The sequence below is a fragment of the Colletotrichum lupini genome, chromosome 8 (assembly GCF_023278565.1).
Source record: "Colletotrichum lupini chromosome 8, complete sequence".
Classification (NCBI taxonomy): Eukaryota; Fungi; Ascomycota; class Sordariomycetes; order Glomerellales; family Glomerellaceae; genus Colletotrichum; species Colletotrichum lupini.
Genome location: NC_064681.1, coordinates 103,115 through 127,264, shown reverse-complemented (window position 1 = coordinate 127,264; position 24,150 = coordinate 103,115). Strand labels below are relative to the sequence as shown.

The following is a 24,150-nucleotide window of genomic DNA, read 5'->3' as shown; positions in this document are numbered from 1 at the left end:
TAGGATTTTCCTTATGAGCCCTGTGGCTAATTAGGTATAGGCCTAGGTAATATTACGGCTCTAAATCTCGTATCCCTTTTTTTATAATAATACTATTAGTACTATTATTAATCGTTAGTTATAGCGCTATATAGTAGGCGATTATATAAGTAGCGTTGCCTTTTCGACGTTGCCGTACCCCTAAATTACGTATCTAGACTTCTCGTATAACTAGAGTGTTCTTTTCCTTTTAATCTTACGAACTATTCGTAATTTAAATATGCGGAGGTTTGTATATTTTTCTAAGTTATATAGGATAAATCGATAGACCCCTCGATTACGAAGAGTGTCTACTTCGATAAGATCTAATCCCTTATATAGCTTTCTAATAGTTATAATTACGCCTTCCTTATGTAGTTTAACTACTAGCTCGAAATCGGCTTTCTTTTTTACTATATAAAAAGTATTAATTACCTCGTTATTAGTAATAAATTGCTACGTTAGGGCTTGCTATCGTAGTCTTTTATAACGTCTCGCTAGTAGTATTAGTACCCTTTTAGTAATATCCTCTTCTTTATCGTTTATTAGTACTACTACGACGATTTTATTAAAGATAATTTCCTATGCCTCTGCCGCGGGTTATATAGTTTCCCCTAGCTCTTCTTCTTCTTATAGGTTAGAAATCACCTCGTTAGGATCTATATAGTACGGTCTAATTATTATAATTAATATTTCGAGTAGCTAGTCGCGATCTCTCGCGACTATATAAGAGCGCTCGTCAATAGAAATTAACTTATATAGCCTAGTTTATTATTAAGTAATTTCGCGCTATACTCGTATATCCGAATTTAGTAGTATATTTAGATTATCTCTTATATCGGGCCTATTGCGTATAATAATTACCTCGTTAACTTACCTTTTTACGCTTACCTCGCGCAGTACCTATATTACTTTTTTAATTACTCGGGCTCGTTAGCTTATGCCTAGCGACGGTAGCAAGGCTAAGGTCGTTCTTAGATATGCTCTAAATACTAATAGCGTTAATATAAGTCCGTTAGGCCCTATAGTATCGTTATAGTATTTAAGTACTATTTAGAGGCATTCGTTATTAATAGAATCCGGATTTCCCTCTTTAATAATTCTAAACGCCCTTTTTAACTATTAATATACCCTCTCTACCTTTTTAATACTATAGTACGCTTTAATAAGTACGACTTTTAGCTATATACCGTAGGCCGTCGTATTATCCTTAAATTTTACTAACTTAAAGCTAGTACTAGCGTCGGTTTTAATACTATCTAGCGGTCCTTAGTATATATCGATCTAGCTTTTTTATAGGGCTACTTATACTATCTTTACTTATAGATCCCGGAGGAATTGCCCTACTTAGAAGGATATAGCTACGTTAATTATATATAGTACTAGCCGACTATTTAAATAGAAAATATCGACGACGATTTCCTAGTTAAAGTTAAGCTTATTACGTAATTTAAACTTAAATCTATATAGGCTCTACGTATTTATTTAGTATTAGTAATATACTTTCGTTAACTACTCTAGCGCCCCTATTTCGATATTATTATTACTTAATTACTTTAGGAGGTTATATAGCCTCGTAACCGACGGGTACCCGAATCTCTAGTATAGTCTTTTAAGCTTACTTTCTATTAAGTAATTAATCGACTTCGTATCGTTAATAAGCTTTATAAACGTATACCCCTATCGTCGTTCGACTACCTCGAAGTACTTACCGCTAGAGATTCTATTCCTCGTATTATTAAATATAATACCTAGTCGATCTATGTTTTTTAGATATAGGAGAAATGGGGTATTAATAGGTAAAATATAAAAAGTTATCGTTCTAAAGTACGTCTCTACTTCTATTATACCTAGGGCGACGATTTCCTTACCTAGGCTAAAACTAATCCTTATAATACCCGCTATTAACGTATTAAGCGTTACTAGCGCGATCTTCTATAGTGCCTAGAATTACCCTTTTCTTTTAGTTAACTATTACGATACCCTAGTATTTAGGATAATCCTATAGAAATTATCTAGGCCGTACCTTTTGCTCGTATAAAATACTTATACGAGCTTAGTATTTAAAGGATCTAAGTAGTATAAAAAGGACCCCTTTAGCTACCCTTAGATTTGCTTAGTACTATGTTCCTTTTTTTTAAATATTAAAAGAGATAGCGTTTTCTCTTTAATCGTTAAGAGAATAGGCTTCGGCCTTATTAAATTTACTTTTTTAGCCGCCTCTATATCCGTTATCTAAAGGACCTTCCCTTATTATTCGTAAATAAAAGCCTACTTATTAAGAGCTTCCGCTACCCTCTATTCGTTTAGCCTCGTATATCCTCTAGAGGCTAACGGGGTAAAAAAAGAGTAGTTAATATCGTCGATTTTATTATAATCTAATTCGTTAGTATAGGGGGTAAGATCTTCTTTATTTTCTAAATCTCTTATAGGGGGTATATACTTTAAGCCGCTACTTTAACTACCGTCGCTAGGTTCTATACCCCCAGATCTACCCTTATATATAACGAGGAATTAGTTAAACTAACGAGGGCTAGTTTTACTATTTACTACCCTCAACTTTCTATACTATTCGTACGATTTAGTACGCTCTTCCTTAGAGTAGTTACTTAACTAATATCTATCCTTTTTATAAATATAGTATTACTTTTTCTATTACCCTACCTATAAGTTATATCTCTACTTATTTAATAAATCTAAGCCTCCTTACTAGCGATTGCTATATCTAGCCTCTTTTTCTTTTTTATTATACGTTCGATCGATTTAATATTATTAATAAGGGCCGTTATACGCTTAGAAATAGGTTTAGTACGGCATTCTTACCTTAATATTAAAGCTAGATCTTAGCCTCGAGTAGAGCGTCTCGTAGTCTTTAGGTACTTAGTATAGGGTGATTTTTATTTTTAGTATACGCTAAATTACGGTATAGAAATATCCGACTTTCCGCTCGTTTATCCCCTTATTTAGCTAGGTTTTCGCTAGCTTATCGATTCGATCGATAAGCTCTTTAAAGATCTCTACTTACGATTTACTCTCTATTATCCTAGCTATAAATATAAAAGAAATCGCTCATAGCTTAAATAGGAGCTCTAAGTTCTTATCGTAAGTCTTAAAGCGGCTTCGGATTACGTTAATTATACTAAGAAAGTCGTTTCGATCGAGATTACGTACCGCTTCGTAGTAATAATTAAAGGCTTTGCTTATAAGTACGATATTAATTACTAAATAGTACTAATATTCCCTAATTCTGACTTTTTCGTAATAATTATAAAATATCGTTAGGGTTTCTTATAAGACCTTATACTTCCCCTTAGAGTATAATTTCTCTTTTAGGAAGATCTTTTTGAGGTCTATAAATTGCCTCGTATTCGCTACTAGATTTTTAGTATTTATATACGAACCCTACGTCGCTATATACTATTAGTAACTTCGGGTCGTCTACCTCCTTTCTTATTAGCCGATCGGCGCCGAATTTCGTATTAATAGTAGTAACGAGTTATAAATTAAAATAGGCAGAATTATCGATTATCGTACTTCTAGTACTATATTTTGCCCCGGTATATCCTTTTATAACGATAGATTTCTATTAATAATTATAGGGAGGAAATCTGGGTCGTTTACCCTTTTTTTAAATTTATTAAAGCGATTATACGCTCTATCGACCTATGCCTAGTTCTATAGTACGAATTCCTTTTTTATAATTATTATTATTAGTATTTCGTATAGCTCTCGCGATTATAATTGCGCTAGTAATACCCCTTACCCGTAAAGGAATCTATTAACTACTTTTATAATTCCTAGGCTTATACTCGCGAACTATTCGTCTAGTTAATAGCTAAGGTTATCTACGATCTTATAGAATAAGGGTTACCCCTATAGCCCCTTTTTTTCGTAGACCTTAGTTAAATAGATTAATACTACGTTAATTTACTCGCCGTTAGGTTAATCCGCGATTCTATATATCCACGTCCCCTAATAGTCCGGGTTAATATTTATTTACTTATAAGAGATTAGGATTCTATTTAAAATCGGGTTTCGTCCTTTTTTTTTTTTTTTTAACTCGCTAAGGGTCGTGCTCTAGCTTATACTTATATTAGCGGTTATTAGCGTATTTAATCTTAATAAGGATATATTTAATCCGCGCGCGGGTCGTAATAAATCCGTGCTTTTACTACTTAACGAATTTATTAAGGTCTAGGAGATTCCCGCTTCCTCTTGCTATCTTATTACTACTCTCGTTTTTATTATTTCTAGCGATTATTACTACCCTTTTAAATTACTAACTATCGTACTTATTAAGATCCTCTTTTTCGTTTAGTAAAAAAGGGTAGGTTTTAGTAGTTCCTTTTAATAATAGTAGCGGTAAACGTTTATATTACTATAAGAAGATATAGTAATTAGTCTTAGGATCTTTACTAATTACCGATTTCCGCTATCCCGTATACTTCTAGCCTCCTAAGCCTCGTGCTCTCTATAATCTTTAAATAGCTTTTTTAATTAATTTTTAAGATCCGTAATACTCTTAGCTTAATACCGTTAGGACCTCTAAATCCCCTCCTCTCTCGTTAAACCGTCCCTTATATTATATTCCTAAATAATACCCGGGGGGTAGTTAAGGGAGCTATAAAGAGGTCGTTTAGATCGCGGGCTTAAGGTCGTACCTATAAGATCCTCGTAATAATAAACTTTCCTATATACCGTAGATCTCTTAGTTTAATAACTCTTATAAGGTTACCTTCGCCGCTAAATAAAAATATTTATATTTAGAAATCCCCTTTTTTAATCGCGTAGTACTCTTTTATACTATATTTTTACTAATTTAACTAGTTAATTTCTAATCGCGGGCCGGCTATAGAAAAATCGTTTAGTAAAAAAGCTACTCGGGGCGATACTAAAAGGCTAGTTACTTAAGCGGTTCTGTTAATTAACGTAGTTTAATATAATAAACGTCGACCTCTCGTAAGTAGTAAAGGGCTATAATTACTTAATTCCGTACGGTATTCGAGAATCGCCTCCTTTTTTATCTATTTTTATAAGGTTAATTAATATAAATCTCCTATCCCGTGCGGTATTAAGAGGTCGTCTCTTTTATATAGCGAGATACCTTACCGATCTATAATAGTAAAGTTTAATTACTAATTAGTATTAGTATCCCTATTATAGGGTAGTTAGTTCGAACCGTAAGTAATAAAGAGATTAATTAAACTATATAAATATCTACGTAGTAGGTATAAAAAGGAGGTTCTAACCGTAGGTTGGGCTGGCTACGATAATCGTAAATAGGGCCCCCAATTAGCCCCTGCGCAGTCGGCTGTATGCCGCGGTCGAATTGGACTTCTAATCCGACAGAATGCAATGAGTAATACTCTCGAGCTTAAACCTTGATTGATAAGGAAGCAAAGGCCCGAGGCTAATAGGCACCAAGCCATGTTAGGAAAGGTGATAAGAAGGAGATTCCTTCGGCCGAAAGTATCCATCATGTACACCGCCGGGAAGGCGAAGACAAACATGACGAGGCCGAATCCCATAGAGGCGAGGAGACATTGTTGGGCGGAATAGCCAGCTTGCTCAAAGATTGTCGAAGAGTAAAAGGCCATGATGTTAATCCCGCTGAATTGTTGCGAAATTACTATCCAAGATGAGGCGATGGTTGCACGGCGGAGGCGGGGAATGACAAGCAGATCGGTCACTCGCCGTAAAAGCGTCTGGCCACCGAACGCGTCTTTTTCTTCAATGACTTGCCTATGGGCATAGTACAAATCTCTGGCAGCCATCATTTCGGTATTCCGAAGGCGACAGAAGGATTTGAAGGACTCTTGGTAGCGACCTTTTTTCATCAACCAACGAGGAGATTCTGGATCTCTGGTCAGACTTCCCAGACAAAGAACTGAAAATCACGACACATACCAGGGCAGAACCAAACAAAGATAAGAACTGGAATAGCAGGAGCAAATGCGGCACCCAACTGGAATCTCCATGCTAAATCGCCGATACGAAACCATATCAAGTTGGAGCAGAAGCCGACGAAGATACCGAAAGCCACCCACAGCTGGAAGCTAGTGACGATTCCGCCGCGAATAGCAGCAGGCGCAACCTCGGCCGAGTATACCGGAATTGTTGAAATCTTGACTCCCATTCCTAGGCCCATAAACAAACGGCAAATCAAGAGGCCCCACCAATTCTGCGTAAAAGCCTGGGCAAGAACGGGAAACACACAAAACAGACCGGTCAAAAAGATGGTTCCGCGGCGACCCAGGTAGTTGTTAATAGGGTCGGCAGCCCATGCGCTCAGGAGACCGAACAAGGTCGGGCCGGCGTTGATGACACCAACTAGTGCCTGCCTGTCCACGATACCGAACTCTTGAGGGAAAGAGAGGTTGGCGCCGTTGGCACCCGTGTTATCCCATCCCTGGATAGCAGAGCCGAGTGAGCAGAGGGCGATGCTCCAGTAGAGGTCCCGGGGAAGATGCCATTTGTGGGTGACCTCCCGGCGGAGCACATTTTTGTCGTCCTCAGTCAGTTCTTCGAACGAATCGTACGTCTCTGGGTTTTGAGCTGCGAGAGCGCCGCGATAAAAGACTTCCTCTTTTTCGCGGAAGCCATACTCGCGGCAGAATCCAGACACCTGAACGCGAAGATCTGTCTTCGAGACTCCGATGAGTGGATTGCGGATTCTACTGGCCGTGGTTAATTGCTATTTACATAAGATAAATGAGTGAATAACTACTTACTTTGCGTCGATATTGCGGCTGTAGTCTGCATCCGTGTGCTCAACGTGATTGACGTCAAGTTTTGACTTGACGTCCCCCTCGAGGTCGGATACGCGTGACATGGTGGCTGACTTTTTGAATCAAAGGAAGAATTCGTCTCTGAGGAGAAGAATAAAGTAAATACACTCAGGAGATGATAGTAGAGTATCACGATGGAGGCTCCTTTATAACTTGATTCACATCAACCCATCCCATCCTGGTTGCTCCTCCCCAAGTTCCGGCATCGTCAGCCATGGGATCAGATGAAATATTACCGGGTCCTCGTCACTAACGCCGGACGTCTCAGTCTCATCGGCTGTTGGACGGCTGGGGGGATCCTTCGGACCTGCTCCCGTGACCAAAACACGCTGCAGCAAACCTCCCTGTGCAGGGCATTTCATGGTGGTTGTTTGTTCAGGATGGGGTAAATGCGGGGCTGCCCTGTGTGTGCCCAAGAACTCTAGAGTTTAGGTAGCATGCTAAGACACGCTAGTTTCTCTGGCCCGTGCAGGGCGATGTGTATGGAAAGTTGTTGGTCTTGAACCTTGATATTAGGCTGTTGGGGAGGCGGCCGCGTAGCCTCGACTAATGAAGGTCTTTCGCCCGACTGGAAGACTCGGGGTTCTTGGGGACATTTGGTATTAGAGTAGGTAGTAATGAATGAGTGTGGCATCTGATGTTCCAAAACTAGTACAAGTTCGCAGCATCATAGTCTGACCTCAGGGCATCCCCATCAACGGTGAAGACACAACATTGACAACGTCGTCTATACCAGTGTCAAAGTCGAAGTGGGGTCGCCAGGACCCAGGGAAATGGTCCCTAGCACAGTCGTATTATGTTGGTTTTACCCCAGAGTATCCTCTTCGCCTCCTCCCACCCCAATCGTCGATGTGAACAGACGATGAACAAGGGTAAAAGCCCCCACGGTGCGGGGTCAACAGCGCCCTGCGTGTTGCCTTACATTGACCTGCGTGTGGCATCCTGGGGGCTCGAAAAGATGTTCGCATGATTGGTCCTACGGTGTTCGGAATGGGACCACCGATAAGTCTAGTGATGACTGCGAAGATGCCGCCACACGCAGGGCATGAGACAGTTATTCTAGAGACAGCAATGCCGAAATGTTTGAGTTGAGTTATTTGCTATTAAAGGAAGATTTCCCATGGGTTCAAAAACGTGAAATAAGGATCGAATAACTGAGAACGCCAGGAAATAGAACGTCACGACCTCGATTACCAGCAAAATTTACCTCTAATCCGCAATCATGGGCAGCCAGGGCGCAATCACATGGCTTGACAAGCTTGAGGAACAGAGTAAGTGAAAACTTGCGCCTGGATCAACGTTACAGAAGCCTGGACACTCATCAACGTAACACAGTAAACGTCGATGTCGATTGGATGGATCCTGAGTACATCAAGAGCATGCCCATTGTCCCCCACGACCAAACAAGCAACCAGCTCTGGGTTGATATCCAGCTTGGCCATGAATCGAACAGGCATCTTTTCCTCGAGACTGCAAAGGAATTGAAGAATGAAGGGTGGCTCGCCATCTACACTCGCATGGTATCACTACATCAATTCCTCGTGCCCTATGATGGTAGGCTGACATCGAATCCTCAGGCCGTTCTCATGTGCAAAAAGAACATCAACTCTATCCGCGGCCGAGTCCTTTTGCAAACCCTCCCCTCCAACGCGTACAAGACACAGGAAACTCTCGATCATGCACGCCTTTATGATCGTGAATTTGCCAAAGCCGGCATCGGGCGCGATCGATATTGCATCAAAATACCATCGACTGGACCAGCTTTGAACGCTGCAAAGATCTTGTCCTCAGAAAGGATTTCCACCCTAGGGACAGCGCTCTTCAGCTTGCCTCAAGCTATTGCTTGCAGCCAGGCCGGCATGCTGTACATCAGCCCGTATTACAATGGTCGGGTCAGCCCAACCACTTTATTTGGCATTATTTACTGATTTCTGTCGCAGAGGTGCGGGCCCACGATGAACCGGATGTCCTCTGGCCGAATGTCGAGGACCCAGCAACGCAACACCCTATGTCGGCACGAATCATCCAGATCATCGAGACATACAAGCGGCTGTACAAAGAGACCGGCAAAGAACAGCCACTCGTCAAGAACGCCAGGTGAGCGCATATGAAACTGTTCTTGTTCCAAGCATCGCTAAGCTATTCATTCTAGCTTCATCTCAGCCAAAGAGGCTATGGCGGCAGGGGAAATGGGATGTCATTCTGCAACCATCTCCCACACTGTCCTTGACCAACTAGCCAAGCTTCCTTACGATGGTAGCAAACAGCCAGGCGAAGGCGTGCCGAAGCCTGTTCACGTCTACAAAGACATCGGTCCGACCCCTGAGCGGCTGAAGAAGCTCGCCACCATCGACCCTCTGGCAGCGGCCGAGTGGGACGGAAACCTGGCCCGTACTGACGTTGACTACCTCGCTGATGGCGGTGCTGCGCTGCAGAAGGCTATCGAGGCCGACCCCGTTACGACGACTCGGCTCTCGGATGCGCTGAAGCTCTTCATCGGCGGGGAGAAGAGCAGTCAGGGAAAGATTGAGGAGGTCCTGAAGCAGATTTGAGACGAACGGTATCGTCGGTATGTCCTGGGTACGAATGAGTCGTGAAGTGGCGTTCGTTAGAGTACATGAGAATCCGGGACATTGAAATAGACTATCCATGCCAAGAGACCCATTGCTGAGAGTGCTCAAGTAATGGTTCTTCATCTAAGCTGGTTCGAGAAAGATAGTGAGGCCTGAGCAGAACATTCGGTAGCTCGATGGAGTTCTCGTCCGGGGCAGGAAACTGAATCGTGTCCATGTTGAGAAGCAGCGCCTGCTGTGTTGGGTTTACGTCGACGAACATTCGATAGTCGGCTGCTTCTGATGTCGCAACTGGCAGAGAATCCCGTGTGATGGTAGGTGGTATGATTGGGATGTCGTCTGGGCTCGCAAGGGGAGGTTCGGGGGGGAACACTGGGAGATGAGTTTGGGTAGTCTGAGGCCAAGATGTGTCGCGCAATAACTCGTCAAGGTTTGGGACTGGGTTAATATCGTGTGTCTGATCCACCTTTAGAAGCTGCGAGAGATGAGATGCTTCGCTCGGGTGGGTTTCAATTGCCATCGCAGCCTGAGCTTGACCACCACGAGACCCCTTGTCTTCGCTGGAACCATTTCCCTCGCGTATGTGATGGCCTTTTGCTTCGCGACTAAGCATTTCATCCTCGGTTTTCATAAGACCCGCAATATTAGAAATGCTTTTCGGCAGCCGGGAACTCGCGCCGGCGTTGCCTCTCCAGACATTGATCTCTGCCAACAGCTCATCGCGTTCTCGTAGCAAGGACTCAATATCGCGAAGAGCGTCGACGCATCGGTTTTCCAAGAGCTTGTGGCGGGCAATGCTCTCATTGACGACGACATGCTTCGATAGCCGCTCGGGATCAGTGTCTGCAAGGACTGGCAGCTGGCCGGCGAGTTCCTGTGGAATGGATGATTAGTCTGGTTACAAAGTTAACAGCTGCTCCTGTCTCTCCCGTCAATGCTCACGGTCAAGCGTTCCTTGAAGGCTTCGCGGCGACCCCTTTCAAAGATGCGATGGGCGGCGCGGTCATCGGCGGAAAAGTTCCTGACGCGTTTTTTGGTGGACTTTTTGCCCGGCGCACTCTCCGGCAGCGGCACAGTCGCTGTTATGCCTTGAGAGACGGATTGGAGCGCGGTCGTATTCATGGGGCGATGTCCTCATTTGAGACGGCTATTCGAGAGGTTTGGTGCCATGCGAGAAGCTCTCGACAAAGCGAACGTCTGACCGAGGATGATAGTGAGCTGGATGGGTGAAGATTAGTCGTTAAATTAAGACGAACGTTGACGAGAGGGGTTTGCGAGGTTGGCGTACACAGTAGGAGTAAGGCTATTGTCCGACAAACGACCGAAGAAAGGAATACCCATCCCCCCCCCCGCAGCTGGTCTCAGGATCATGTTGGCTGGGATCCCCGGCAATCATCTGGTAAGCTACGAACCCCGCATAAGCTAAGGACAAGAAGCCAGAACCACAACGGAGGGCCCAGAACTCAGAGGTGTCCATTCTACGGCCAAGTGGGTTGTGCTCCGGGGTGGCATCCATCCCATGATTCGGGGGGTTTCTTGAAGCTCCGCACGGCCAACTTCGGCCATGTCCGTCAGCAAACTTGCGCTTTGCAGCCGAGCGGATGTCCAGGCCGGGTGAAGCTTTCCATGGGCATTGGGAGCTCAGGATCGGGCCGCTTTCAGGACGGCCCCGCTTGGCCCAACGACATGAAAAATATGGATGACTTGGAGCAAGTCTCCTCAAATTTCATCAACAGCGAGCTTGGAAAATAATTGATCCAGTTAACTCGAATTCCTAGGTAGAGGTATCGCTTTTGTGTATATCTCATTGAGCTGCTTTGTTACCGTCTTGACCTGGTCTTTCCTTTGCATAATCATAATAGCTCAAGCAAGTAATAGTTGATCGACCTAAACCTAGGGCTTTCCCTTTCATTTCATGTGATAAAAGTCAAGTTCCTCTTGCAACGTTGGTCTGAAGTATATGTAACTGTTATTGGACACAAACCTTATCATTCCGGACACGGGACCCCAGAGAACCTTGTTGGAAAGGTCTGGAAAGTCGAGCCGTCAGAGGCATCCTTATCTTGGTAATCTATGCAATGGAATTGCGAGGTACGAGCACAAACGAAAGGGTTCTATCGAGACTAGGTGAATAATATGTCAGGATGACAGAGTGAGCGTCAAGAGGAAGGTAACATGAAGGAAGTCCCGGAAACTTGAAGCTGAACGGCCAAGGTATAGGTTGGCTAGCGGGTGTTACACAGCATGTCCGCAGAAGTCTATTTTAGATGACATTGCACGCCTGATCATCCAAAGCAATGTCGGCACTTGCTTGGGAAAATTTTGTCATGAGCATCCGATGTTTCCGCCCTGGAGCCGGTCTTAGAGTCGATAATAACTATCGAGTGCTAAATCAAATGATGGAAAATGGGTGGTGTGCAGTATTGACATCGTGTTCTGGAATCCTCGGCCCTCTAGGGCAGCACTTTAACATCTTCTCAGGCACGGGCCAAACGGCGACACTATTGATGTCTTCGCCGGAGCGTCAGTCCCCTTTGGCATGGCTAAATTTGCCATCCAACTCGCTGGCTACTCCCCGGCCGGCTACATGTCCGACTCAGCTGGATTGACGCGGGCGTATTCTGTTCCAATACTCCAGAAACGGGAGTTCAGCCGGCAGCTACAGGAACTTCAGCATCATTCCCGTCGTGTGCAATATCATTGCGGAATGCCCCATGCTCGAGGAGCCGCGATCCTTGCGACAGGTCGGTGACGGCACCAGTGACACGAGTTCCTTGGCTCCTTTAGCACGCCGCCCGTCAACAGCGTACGAATTGAGCTAGCTTCTACGCAGGCAACGTCCCCAGGACGGTATACCTTTCCTAAAGGCTCTTTGCTGACCCTAGCGCTGGATTGAACGGACAGTTCGGAGCATTCCTTTATCTGTCTACGTCGATATGCCTGCAGACTGGGCTGATAAGCGGGTGTTTGTGAACGTTACGCGGCGGAGCAGTCTCGGTCCTAACTAGTTCAAGTGCTCGGCTTTCGAGTGTCACGCCTGAGCAATCAGGGGGGCCATGAAGGATCACGTATTTTTTTAGAAGAAATGCCAACGGATTATACGGCTTCCAGACGCCGGTGCTTTGTGTTGTCATGTTGAGAAGCCTGTTGAGTCGGTCGTGTAGGTCGGGAGGATTGTGCAAGAGCATGTCAACAGCAGCCGCAATGAACCATCGGGTAGCGATGATAATGCGGCCAAAGCGAGACTGTTGACGTGCTTTCTGCTAGGGCTTCACCCTGTCGTTGCGTCGAGAGATATGTTGGTGTCGTCGCCGCTTATGCCAGGGTACTTATGGAGAGTGAAGTGATGGGCACGGTCAAGATCACGGTAATGAGCCTTGACCCAAACTATCTGGCGCGTGACGTTCCTGTGAGAGCAAAGGCGCATCTTTGAACGTGACGATCTTCCGTGTTGACTTTGAGCAGTTCTTTGGTGCCAAGGAGGTGAAATTTGTGATGACCGACCAAGAGAAGGAGAGCTGTGATGGACGAGTTCCAAGTATGAGGGCTTGCTGTTTAGTCTTGATCTTGGTGGGAGAGAGAGGGCATTTGCGCCTGGCGTCAAACCAAAGTCATCCGATATGTTGCAAAGGATGATTTGGCCATAGATGCTAGGGAATACATGTTTCTGGGGCTAATCGGATGTTTTCGACGCATGCATCGTTCTCATTGCAAAACACCACTGACTACTCGAGCGGTGCGCTTAGTAGGAGAGCCAATATATGTCCAATGCAATCACAGCAAGCTTATGAGTACAGTGACATAAAGGCCCCGTGGTGGTAATGCTGATTTCTTTGAGGAATTTATGACTTGACGTCTCACTCCTTTATCGACAGCGTCAGTGTCCAATGCTCCAAGCCCTACTCTCTGTTTGGAGGAATTGGTGAATTTTCCTCTATCTGGGTACTTGTCCCAGGAACGACAGTTGTGACACCTCCTTGAGGTGGCGATGCATCTTTCTCGCCGGCCGAAGTCTCGTGTTGAACGACAGTCTCGGTTTTTGGCCGCCAGTACACACACGTGCTTGAGAATGTTGTGTATGTACCATCCTGTGGGAAGCGGAAGTGCTTATGCGATGCATGCATGTCACTCATGCACTTGAACTCACCATCCTTCATCGTGGCAAATCTAGCAAAGTGTCAATAAACGTTGGGCGGCCATGGAGTAGCACCTTTACGCACTCATCCCAAATGTCCCATCCTGTCCCGACAAACATGGCAGGCATGGCCTTCTCGAGCGTCGCCTCATATATTGGCCGGTACATGTGTACCGCAAATACCAGCGTCTCTTCATCCACGGCTTCGAATGCAGCAGGGGACTCGACAACTTCATGACCAAGACTGGTAAGAAATGCTCTGTCATTGGGAGTGAAGCGAGGTTCCTGGAAGGAGCACGAGATCGACTCTTTACACAATTCGGCTGGGTATCCGGTTAGCTGAGAGCTTGCAGTGCAGTTTGGTATACCGGACTGCGACGGCTAAGCGTAGGCATACACAAAACCTCGACGACGGTCAAAAAGGCGTCGAGCTGGATATAACTCCTCCTCTTTGCGTCCCAGCCTCCGTCCTCAGGATCAAACGTGCCCACACCGAGACACACCGCCTTGCGAACTCTCCGATGGCCTTCGTAATAGTCCCTCACCAGCTTCTTCAAACTAAGGCAGCAGTTTGTTTTGCGCCACTTGGACTTGAAGGAGTCGTACTCGGCCGTTATGTCGATGACTGACTTGTGGCTGCGGGGTTCAGTAGGCTTGGAGATTGCGCCAGGACCCTTGACAGGTAGCTTGGGGGCGCTTCGCCGGAGCCGGGACTTGGATTTAACGTGAATCCATTCGTCATCTTTGGGTTCCTCGGCCTTGGGTCGCTCGGCCGTGGCCATGATGGGCGTGTCCAACGGCGCGGGGTTATTGATTATGCCTTGGAAGCAAGATGCTGCGCTGGTGGGATGAACTTTTTTGTCCGGCAGAATTCGGCTACCGCCTACTGATAGGGTAGGACCCATGAATGCCAGTTGGCAGGCGGTGAAGACTACGTAGCTTCGCAGCCATCTTACGTAAGGCAAGGAACGTAGGAGAATAGGGAGACCTGGAAGGTGCACAGAAGGTTGCGGTTGCACGGCTCCAGCTAAAATCTGACAGTGGCGTTGGTCCTCCCCGGCAGGATTCCAAGAAGGACCAAGGAGGAAGGATGAAAGGTTGGGAGGGAAGGCCAAGAATAGAAGCATCGACGTAAGGTATCCATCAACGTCCATGTTTCCCCCCAAATTCTGAGTGGAAAGAGTTCACCGAGACACCTAAGGTACCCAAAGACTCAAATGTACACGCTAAAACAAATCAATTCAAGTTTCTCATTCCGTCGGTCTTTGAGGCCACTCGCACCTACCTACCTACCTACCTACCTACCTACACAGTAAGGCAGGTATGGCAAAGTAGATACCTTTCCTTAAGGTACAGCACTTACATGTGCTCCGTGTCTAGCCAGGAAGCTGCAGCAAGCTGCAAACCCCTCTCTCCACAACATGTCGCTGGCCTCTGAGGTCAGACCCTGCCCGGGCCCTCTTACCCACCCAGGTACTCCTTCGGCCACCCCCAAACCATGTCAATCTTTCTTCTTTTAGGCTGGCTTTCTTGATCAGCATCACCTCACAAGGCGGCCCAGACATCTCGGAATAGACGCAACCCACGCCGTCAGCTTACCGCCCTTCGGCTTCCATCGATGGCGGTCAGGAGGTCCCCTACGACGGGAATACTCTGTGTCTGAACTTCTACTTTTTTGTTTTCTTTTTTACTGACCACATGGCATAGAGTACAAGAGAAAAGCGAGCGAGGGCGAGCAAGCGCTCGTTAGGGTTGACAGAGCCGACGCGTCCATGCCATTACGGTCCTTTCAACTCGGATGTTGCGCGACGGGATCGAATCATCACCGCGAGGTGTTGCACGAATCCAACACCAACAACCATCAACACCCTAGTCAGTCCTGTTCAATTCCAGTAAACCAGATAGTACGCCGTATATCGTTGGATCACCGTCTTATTGATTTGTGCCTCGACGAGACATGAGCGTGGAGAGCTCCAACAAACAGCCACAAGCCGAGGACGGGGATTTGCTGTGACAGCGGTGCCAGGTTGCATCTTGCAGCTAATGTAGTCTAAAGCCGGCGCTTACACTTCGCAGCATCCCTGTTCGTCGCCTCCCCCTCTCACCACTCATCGTCGAGATCCCCTCTGCCACCGAAGTGATACGAGGTCTCATTGGCCTCGTGCGCCCCCAAACACCTTCGATTGAATAATCCCCTGCCACTCCCGCAGCGACTCTCACTTTCATGGGCGCTTCTGTCTGCCATTGGTTGCGTCGCTAGCCCGGCAGGGGAACGGCAGCCATTGCCCATCGTCTTGCAGATGAAGGCATACCTATACTACTGGCTACTGCAGTCTGTCTGCCAGTCCTCTTGTCCCTTTCCTGGTGTGACTGAGTGTCCCCATTCGCATTCACACCTCCACGCGCACGCCAGGTCGACCCGACTCGATTGGATGGCTGCAAGGTGCGAATCCAATGGTACGGCAGAAATGAACATCCATGGCTCGGCGGCTGGAACGGTCGGCCGGGCCATCTTCCTGACCTTGAAGTACGGAGTAGATAGTAACCTTACCATGCAGGCTCCCGCCCCCGCCCAAATATCATTCAGCCTGTCGTCTCTCATTTGCGCCTTCTCCCTTCTGTTCTTTCCAACTCGACTCACCTAGTGCCACCACCAGAATATTCTTTGATCTCACAGAACCCTTGTTCTTGAACAAAGCTGTGGACTCCCCTCTAGTTGGACTTGTTTTCGAGAATCTTTCGTTATCTCAAGCGAGGTTTGCCTCAAAAGCTCAAACGAACCATCCGAACAACCAACCACCTCAAAAATCTCCAGGCGAGCTTGCAAGCCGTTCCGACAGACAGACAGTCAGACGAAAAGCTTGTGAAAGAAGAAAGTGTATATTCGTCGATCCGGATTCCAAGTGCAGAAAAGGGAGTGTTCGCCATTGGAATAAGACAATCGTGGACTTTGGACGGCCACCTTCCATACACAAATCGCCAAGATGCTCTTTTCAATACTATCAGCACTCGTCCTCGCCGCGACAGCGTCAGCCCACATCGTCATCTCATACCCGGGCTGGCGCGGTAATAACCTCATTACCAATGACACATTCCCCTACGGCATGCAATGGAACTACCCATGTAAGTTCTCACTCCTCGGCCGTCAATCACTTACCTTCGCTATCGCCATGGCTCCTCTCCCCGGCCAAACTTCAACCCTCATACACTCTATAAGTCAAAGACTCAGCCTCACTAATCAATCCCCAAAGGCGGCGGCATGCACGTCACCCAAAACCGCACCTACTGGCCCACGACGGGTGGTGCTCTCGCCTTCCAACCAGGCTGGTTCCAGGGCCACGCCCAGGCAATGATGTATGCCAACATGGGCTTCGGCAGCGACGGGCCCGACGGCGGTCCCATCAACATGTCTTTCCCCATGGTCCCCGTCTTCCAAATCCTTGGTCCCAGCAAAAACCCTTACCCGGGCACCGTCTGCCTCCCGCAAGTGCCCCTCCCGGCAAACACCACCGTCAAGGCCGGAGATCACGCCACGATCCAAATTGTCGAGCTTGCTGTTCACGGCGCCGCTCTGTTCTCAGTAAGTCTTCCCTGCCCCTCTACCTCGGCCAGAAAGAGACACAGAGAGAGAGGTAGGTAGAAAGGTGCTAATACCGCAACAACAGTGCGTCGATATTGAATTCGCTGAGCCAGGCGACCCGAAAATCGGAAAAGTCAACGAGACAAACTGCTTCAACTCCACCGACATCGGCTTCGGCGACGTCTACACTATCACGACAAAAGAGTCTGGCGCGGGGTATGTGCAAGGAACATCCGCTGGCGCAAGGACGACAACGAGCTTCTCCGTCGCTGGTTTGCTCCCGCTTGTGCTCGGTGCGCTCTGGATCCTGCCGTGACTGAGCAGCACGGCCCAATTTTATGCATGAGTTGCTCTGAGAGTCGGATGGACGCAATGGATGGATTATACCTTGGGAACTATTGTACATTCTTGGGAGGCATTAAAGACGGCGTTTTTATGTTTATTTTATTTTTATATGGAGGGATAGCTTCAAATGGCTGCGGCCCGCAGGTGTTTTTTTTTCCCCCTGTCTTTTCCTCTTTGAAACGAAGTACTCATTCTTTTCTGAAGTACACCCCATCAACAATGCTCGCTTACCGCGGTCACAATTACAAACACGTTCAGAAATATTACGCAGACTGGTACTATAAGATGTGACAGAGGAATATCGGGATGTTGACTAGCACGTCTTCGTTGGATCCCCTTTGCAGCTCTGTCCGATAATGATGGCCAAACGATAACGCCGGGTTTATTCGTCATCCTCACATCGAACGCTTAGCTGTACCAGACGCTCAATTAGCCACACTGGAGAACGCCATGAACAGTAATCTACCGGTGCATGCATTGCTCTATAGGTAGCGGTCCAAGATGGCCAGCTACTTGACTTTGTATGATAACCGCAAACCCCCCTGGCGTCTCCCCCCCTCCCTCCCGTTTCGCCGGAGCGTCAGCAGGCGCGCACCCTTACGGCCATCACATAGCCGTCACCCAAGTCATGTTTCCGGAAACTCCATAAAGCAAGCTTCATTATCCCACATCAATCCTATCACACCATGCACCGTTCACAGCTGTTGGAGAGCTTCTTGTCCCACATGCTTCACCCGCGGCTCCGACACGCGGTCGATAGCCCCCTTGATCCAACCCTCGCCTCCCAGACTCTTCACCTCAGGTTTGTTGGTAGCAGCAAACGTTCCCAAAGCGACAAGTGCTCTGTAGATAACCTCCGAGTCGGATTGCGTAGAGAGTATCTTGCCAAGGGCCTGAATGAAACGTTTCGACTCTTGCTTGGACTCCTCCTTCGAGGCGAGCACGGCATAGTTAATTAGAGTAGTGGTCGCAGCAAGTAGGACGTTGCGATTAGAAGGCCCAATCGCAGCACCACCGGAGATACCCAACACACGCTCTAGAACGCTCGCTGCAAGAGGAGCCTCCTTCGTGGCTAGCGCTCGACCCTCAGGGGAGCTGAAGATGTTGGCAAATGCCCTGAGTGCCATCATTGCAGAATTCTCATTGGGCGCGGCACCGTCTGTCGCCTCTAAAGCGCTGGTCGCAGCGATCTGGAGGAAAGAAGCACCGGGAAGTGAGAGTTTAGCAGCGAGAGGTGCCGGAGCAACACATCTTAACAGATCCAGGCCAGCGAGTCGCTCGGCATAAGGCCAGTGTGTCACAATCTTGACCGCAAGATCGATGCCTTGTTGGTTAACCGCCGTCGAAGATCCAATGGCCTCCTTGACAGCCTTGAGTATGCTTTGCTCGTTGGGGTTCAGGGCAGAGTCCTTGCGACCAGACGAAATCATGTTCGCGTTGATTGTGAGAATTTTATTAATCATGGCATCGTATTTGCCGGCCGTGATGAAGAGATACTCGGTGTGCGGTAGGAGCTTGGGAGCTGAAGTTTCAGACTCGCCTGGGCGATATCTCGACTCGGTGCCGTAAGGATCAGCACCACCTGAGGATGCTGACTGGCCTAGAGTGGCACCTTTGGTGTTCTGGGTGATGAAGCCGGCCACGTTGTCCAGGTAGCTCAGAGGCAGCTCGTTGTCATTGAGAAACTTTGTCGCGGCGTCGTAAGGATTTTGGGATAGGTTGTAAGGCAGCTTCAAGGGTGGCTTTCCGTCCTCAATATCAACATCGAAAACGTAGTCATAAGACTTGCCATTGTGTTCTGTCTTCTTCCCGCTGCTTCCAGCGGAGTCAACTACGGTGCCAATGTTGATCCATTGTTGTTGACCTTTGCGCCGTTAGCCGTGTATGGGAGAGAGTGCTTTAAGATCAAACTTACTTTGGGACCATTGGTGGGCAGTGATTAGTCCATTGCCCTCGTTGATCATCTGCACCTGGCCCTCCTTAGTACCTGACCTAGACTGAAGGAACTCGGGACCAGGTAGCTTCTCCTTGTTGATGTCTGGTAATTGTTGCTGAGGAATTGCTGAAGCCTTCACCGACTCCTCGAACGCGGAGATGGTATCGGCACTGGCTGCCCGCTCAGAGTTGCGCGTGAAGACACGCGCAACACCATCACTGGCTCCTGTAATGATGTCGCCAGACTCCGGGTTCGCAGCAACAGCCCATACCGAGATGGCGGGATGTGTGATCGTCTGAACGCACTCGTTCCCCTTCCATATTCTTACAGTGCGATCCTCTCCGGAGCTGACTAACTCACCCGAAGGAAGACTTGTCAAAGCGTAGATGAAGTTCTCGTGGCCGATTAGCTCCCCAACTTGCTGACCATTCAGCTTCCAAAGCCTGATGATGCCATCGTTGCTGGCACTTGCAACATCAGCTCCGCTCGAATGGCCCTTGGGAACCTTTGCAAGAGCACGAATGACTTCAGGTGTGTGGATAGTTGACTGTGGTTCGGCGTCCCCGGCAATGGCGGAGGAAAGCTTGTAAATGCGGATGCTAGTATCGGCGCATCCCGTGACTACCGTGTCCTCGTCAAGAGCAAGGACAGCCCACACACTCTTATCATGACCGCTGAGACGAATCTCAGGTTCCCAGGTGTTGATATTCCAGACGATGGCCTGAGCATCCCATCCGCCCGATACAAGATAGGATCCCTGAGGTGACACGTCCAGAGTGCACACGTTTTGGGAGTGACCTATCAAAAGTCTCTCGGCGTTGTCACTCGGGGCAGCTTGGGGTTGTTTGACCTCGACGATTGTATCCTTACCACCGGAGGCAATCAGTCCCTCCGGGTATGATTCGGAGGGTTGAAAGTATGTGACAGCGTTGACGAATTCGGATGTTTGACTTGAGATTGCGGGTTCGAAAGTCGGAGGGGGGCCAGACGTTTGACGCCAGACTCGTACACTCCCATCTCGAGAAGCAGTGAGTAGGGTTTGAGGAGAAGGAAAGCTGACTGCCTTGACCTGTGGATTGCATTTGCATTAGCTGATGAATAGAGCGTTGAAGGTTCGTTTGCTTACGTCCGAGTCGTGGCCAGACAGCTGGGCGGATAGCTTGAAGTCTGTCGTCATTGCTGGCAATATGTGATGGAGGTCGGGAAAAGTAAGTAGGTATTAGAAAGAGTCCAGAGAGTCCGAGGGTGGCTCTTTAGGTGGAAAGCTCGCTCGTATCGATTCGAGGTGGTGGGCGGTACCTTCCTTGCCTTACGTTATGGAGGGGAGGTAGGTAGTCAAGTAGGTAAGGTAGCTAGACGATGATGACGGAAGCGGGAACGCTGAAGCTCCAATGCGCCACAGTACCTACGTACCTCACGGATACCTAGGTAGGTACTGCGGGCCTACGGATACCGTCAGCCACATCTATGGGGCCAGCAAGCAAAGCAGCACGTGGCTTCCAACAGGCAGGGCTGCCTGCAAGCCACACTGCTAGAACGCTTACCTCAGCAGCTCCCCCTCTTAGGTGTTAGGTATTAGGTAGGTAGGAATAGAATCCGCGACCTGCACGGAGCAGCGCGGGGTCACTCTGAAGTTCTGGCTGCTCGTGGCAGGACCGGCCTGGTTTCAGGGGTCCATCGAATCTCCTTGACTCCTCCCGAACAAGGTACAAGGTGTGCCTTTGTACCTCCTTTCATGGAACCGGCTTCCAACAAGTAGGTACACTCTCACATTTCGCACCTGCTCTTGCAGCGGCTTCCATCAAACAATCGCACCCTACATAATCCAGGCGCAAATCGGCCTTGCTCCGACTCGGGGAGCCCCCCACTATTATTTCATCTGCGCCGCTCTCCCATTGCTTCTCGCATCCTCCTGCAGCTTTCCCCGTCCTCCTTTTTTCTTTCCTTTCCCTTGACGTGCGTTCGCTCTATTTCCTGGAGCTATTGCTGCGCTGCTTGCCCTCACGCGATCCATCGTACCTACTCCTCACGATATTTACGACGTAACGGCTGTATCTGACTGACTCTCCTTGACTTCGTTTTTTCCTCATCTCCTTCGACTGTCAATCGCCAAAAAAAAAAAAAAAAAAAAAAAAAAACAAAGCATCCAACTTGTCGACAACTTGATACCCATCCACAGCGCAAACGTTGCGATTGCGACTCTCACGAAACCAACAAGCACCTAGCACCCCGAATTCCTCCCCTCAACGACGATATGGCTGCCGCTGCCCCTCCCGCTGCCGAGACCTCGCGTCAATATGTTCCTCTGACCTGCCATGGTCACTCTCGACCTGTTCCTCACGTCTGCTTCTCTGGCCTTGAGAAGGGAGAGCAATACTACATGATCTCTGCTTGCAAGGGTAAGCTGGAGATAAATGATCCTGCGCTGCCACCAGGGTTTTGCTAACCCTGTCGCAGATGGAAATCCAATGTTGCGCGATGGTGTTACTGGCGATTGGTAGCTTCCTCCTCCAAGACCAGTTGACCGCGCGTGGCTGACGAGTGCTCACACAGGATCGGAACCTTCATTGGCCACAAGGGTGCTGTCTGGCAGGCCAGATTGAGTCCTGATGCCTCCAACGCCGCAACCGCCTCTGCCGACTTCACCGCGTAAGTCTTATCACACGTCACTCATACTCCGAACCGTGACTAATGACCAGCAGCAAGGTCTGGGACACTCATAGTGGAGAAGTCCTCTACACCCTTCAGCACAACCACATCGTCCGCGCCGTCGCTTACCCGCCTGACAACTCTGAGCTCATCGCCACAGGAGGCATGGAGAAGAAGCTTCGCGTCTTCGACCTCAGCGATTTCGCCCCCGATCCTAACTCTCCCACCGGTACGCCCATCACCGTGCCTGCCTCGGCCGGCTTTGAGATTGGCGAAGGCACCCATACTGGCTCCATCAAGTTCATTGCTTGGACCAAGGATCCTAACACGATCGTCACTGCGTCCGACAACACCCTAAGGTGGTTCGACCTGCCCACCCGTAACGTCATTCGTCAGGAGGTCCTCGACGGCGAAATCAAGTCCTGTGAGCTCGTCTCCCTGGCGCCCGAGCACACCTCGCCCGGTGATATTGGAGGCGGCCTTCCTGTCTTGGCTGTGGCCGCCGGCAAATGGGTATACTTTTGGGGAGGCCCGCAAGCGATGGACGAACTCAAGCGCTTGGAACTGAAGCATGGCGTTGCAAGCGTCGGTTTGGACCTCAAGGGTCGCAAGATTATCATGGGCGAAGAGCCGGGTACCTGGGCACGCGTCTGCCGCTGGGACGACGCTGGCGAGATCGGTGAGTTGGTGGATAGAAACTTGGAAGCAGGATACCTACTAACACGCTATTAGAAACTCTCAAGGGGCACCATGGCCCCATCTGGTCCATCGCATTCTCCCCCGACGGCAAGCTGTACGGAACTGGCTCCGAGGACGGCACGATCAAGATGTGGAAGAATTGCGACGGTTTCTACGGTCTCTGGCGTGGCGGTGCCCCGACTGCTGAACGTAACGTGGACTAGAGGAGCACGTCTTCCAGCACAGTATCTCGCAGCGAAGGAAGTGACGCAATCACTCCAACAAGCAGCAGAGTCTCGTCGGGCTCGTTCATGGACGGAGTCTCTCATTTGAGCAACAACTCTGTCACCGAAACTCCCGCAATTGCCCACCAGCTGATGGATCGCTTCTTTGCCACGGCGACGAGCAAGCTCGAGGCTGGGATCCCCGCCTCTAGACTCATTGACAGAGACTCTCATCAGCACAGAACAGAGTAAAGCCCTCTGAGATGCTGGCTCTACTAGTTCAGTTGGTGGCCATATGTTTTTTTGTAGAAAAGCACGCACGAGCAAACCAACAATGAAGGATTGCTTACAGCGGCCAAGGCTTCGAGAATTAGGCTAGATGAATGCCACCAATGGCGGCTAATGTTACAATAAACCATGTACAATTTGGGTTCAATGACATGACACAGGCTGTGGCTAGTGGTGCGGCGGTGCGGTATGCCTTGCCGTAGTCCCCATCCGTTACTATCATTGTTTTTCTCCCTCAGCTGAGTCTCTTTAGGAACGCTCTTTGTCTCGGGAAGCCAGAAGCTGGCCTGGTTGCCCCCTCAGTAGATCAACAGATGGGACATCTGTTGATGATATCGTGATTAGCGAGATCACCACTCATCCCATTGCACAACCACATATTTTCGGCGTTGCAAAGCCTGCTACGAGGATGATAGAATTAGGTGCCCCGGCGGCAGTGATTAGCGAAGTCCGGTTTCGTCGCTTGAAGAGCCTGGGTAAAGTCCTTTGCGAACTGCAAAGTTCCCAGAAGTAAGCTCCAGCATCACTTACATTCACTCCACCCAGCCTGCCAGACGACAAGATCCTTTGGGCAGGCAACGTTACAGAAAGGACAGCGAACAACGACTTGCTCGAGACAACCCGCGACATAAATCACCCAAGGAGGCTTGGGTGTGGAACTAGGAATTACGCTTGAGAAAGATCTATGATGTACTATGTACAGCCCTCAAAGAGTCGTCTGGAACACCCAGTCAAGGGAACAATTGATCATCGATAGTGTTAGTAAGAACGTCCCTAGTAGAAGTCTCGCAAGCCTAAGGAAGGCTAGTCATAGTCTTCGACCAGATACCCAACAGTATAGACTCTAGACTTGCCGAAATCGTGAAGCACGCAGCAAATTCAAGCTATTCCTTGTTTCATAGTGTCACGAAAGGGAACTCGAGGCAGGTCGGAACG

General features: G+C 48.3%; 10 protein-coding genes across 10 annotated transcripts; 5 read left to right on the top strand and 5 right to left on the bottom strand.

Moving 5' to 3' along the window:
- Positions 1 to 1,698: 1,698 nt before the first annotated feature.
- Positions 1,699 to 1,938, bottom strand: CLUP02_14522 (uncharacterized protein; the record flags this gene model as incomplete). Its single annotated transcript, XM_049293450.1, has 1 exon — positions 1,699 to 1,938. A coding segment is annotated over one exon (240 nt), but the record flags the coding sequence as incomplete, so codon positions are not given.
- Positions 1,939 to 5,392: 3,454 nt separating this feature from the next.
- On the bottom strand, positions 5,393 to 6,850 carry CLUP02_14521 (uncharacterized protein; the record flags this gene model as incomplete). The annotated part of the gene is made up of 4 exons (XM_049293449.1): positions 5,393 to 5,428; positions 5,505 to 5,872; positions 5,926 to 6,692; positions 6,750 to 6,850. The coding sequence occupies 4 exons, from the start codon at positions 6,848 to 6,850 to the stop codon at positions 5,393 to 5,395; spliced, it is 1,272 nt and encodes a 423-aa protein (XP_049150595.1).
- A 180-nt stretch (positions 6,851 to 7,030) lies between these two features.
- Positions 7,031 to 7,869, top strand: CLUP02_14520 (uncharacterized protein; the record flags this gene model as incomplete). Its single annotated transcript, XM_049293448.1, has 7 exons — positions 7,031 to 7,085; positions 7,142 to 7,212; positions 7,261 to 7,298; positions 7,362 to 7,413; positions 7,491 to 7,604; positions 7,666 to 7,766; positions 7,833 to 7,869. 7 exons carry the CDS (start codon positions 7,031 to 7,033, stop codon positions 7,867 to 7,869), a joined length of 468 nt encoding a protein of 155 aa, XP_049150594.1.
- Positions 7,870 to 8,028: 159 nt separating this feature from the next.
- Positions 8,029 to 9,358, top strand: CLUP02_14519 (transaldolase; the record flags this gene model as incomplete). Its single annotated transcript, XM_049293447.1, has 5 exons — positions 8,029 to 8,077; positions 8,142 to 8,326; positions 8,384 to 8,693; positions 8,747 to 8,903; positions 8,959 to 9,358. 5 exons carry the CDS (start codon positions 8,029 to 8,031, stop codon positions 9,356 to 9,358), a joined length of 1,101 nt encoding a protein of 366 aa, XP_049150593.1.
- Positions 9,359 to 9,449: 91 nt separating this feature from the next.
- On the bottom strand, positions 9,450 to 10,501 carry CLUP02_14518 (uncharacterized protein; the record flags this gene model as incomplete). Its single annotated transcript, XM_049293446.1, has 2 exons — positions 9,450 to 10,253; positions 10,322 to 10,501. 2 exons carry the CDS (start codon positions 10,499 to 10,501, stop codon positions 9,450 to 9,452), a joined length of 984 nt encoding a protein of 327 aa, XP_049150592.1.
- A 2,008-nt stretch (positions 10,502 to 12,509) lies between these two features.
- Positions 12,510 to 14,668, bottom strand: CLUP02_14517 (uncharacterized protein; the record flags this gene model as incomplete). The annotated part of the gene is made up of 7 exons (XM_049293445.1): positions 12,510 to 12,624; positions 12,655 to 13,052; positions 13,175 to 13,242; positions 13,326 to 13,546; positions 13,600 to 13,853; positions 13,919 to 14,445; positions 14,503 to 14,668. 7 exons carry the CDS (start codon positions 14,666 to 14,668, stop codon positions 12,510 to 12,512), a joined length of 1,749 nt encoding a protein of 582 aa, XP_049150591.1.
- Positions 14,669 to 16,498: 1,830 nt separating this feature from the next.
- On the top strand, positions 16,499 to 17,410 carry CLUP02_14516 (uncharacterized protein; the record flags this gene model as incomplete). The annotated part of the gene is made up of 3 exons (XM_049293444.1): positions 16,499 to 16,637; positions 16,766 to 17,094; positions 17,180 to 17,410. The coding sequence occupies 3 exons, from the start codon at positions 16,499 to 16,501 to the stop codon at positions 17,408 to 17,410; spliced, it is 699 nt and encodes a 232-aa protein (XP_049150590.1).
- Positions 17,411 to 18,134: 724 nt separating this feature from the next.
- CLUP02_14515 (uncharacterized protein) lies at positions 18,135 to 20,552 on the bottom strand (the record flags this gene model as incomplete). The annotated part of the gene is made up of 3 exons (XM_049293443.1): positions 18,135 to 19,303; positions 19,355 to 20,444; positions 20,502 to 20,552. The coding sequence occupies 3 exons, from the start codon at positions 20,550 to 20,552 to the stop codon at positions 18,135 to 18,137; spliced, it is 2,310 nt and encodes a 769-aa protein (XP_049150589.1).
- Positions 20,553 to 21,629: 1,077 nt separating this feature from the next.
- On the top strand, positions 21,630 to 22,926 carry CLUP02_14514 (WD repeat domain-containing protein; the record flags this gene model as incomplete). The annotated part of the gene is made up of 5 exons (XM_049293442.1): positions 21,630 to 21,774; positions 21,833 to 21,872; positions 21,929 to 22,024; positions 22,078 to 22,703; positions 22,757 to 22,926. The coding sequence occupies 5 exons, from the start codon at positions 21,630 to 21,632 to the stop codon at positions 22,924 to 22,926; spliced, it is 1,077 nt and encodes a 358-aa protein (XP_049150588.1).
- A 392-nt stretch (positions 22,927 to 23,318) lies between these two features.
- CLUP02_14513 (uncharacterized protein) lies at positions 23,319 to 24,062 on the top strand (the record flags this gene model as incomplete). Its single annotated transcript, XM_049293441.1, has 4 exons — positions 23,319 to 23,396; positions 23,468 to 23,714; positions 23,769 to 23,865; positions 23,951 to 24,062. The coding sequence occupies 4 exons, from the start codon at positions 23,319 to 23,321 to the stop codon at positions 24,060 to 24,062; spliced, it is 534 nt and encodes a 177-aa protein (XP_049150587.1).
- Positions 24,063 to 24,150: the final 88 nt, after the last annotated feature.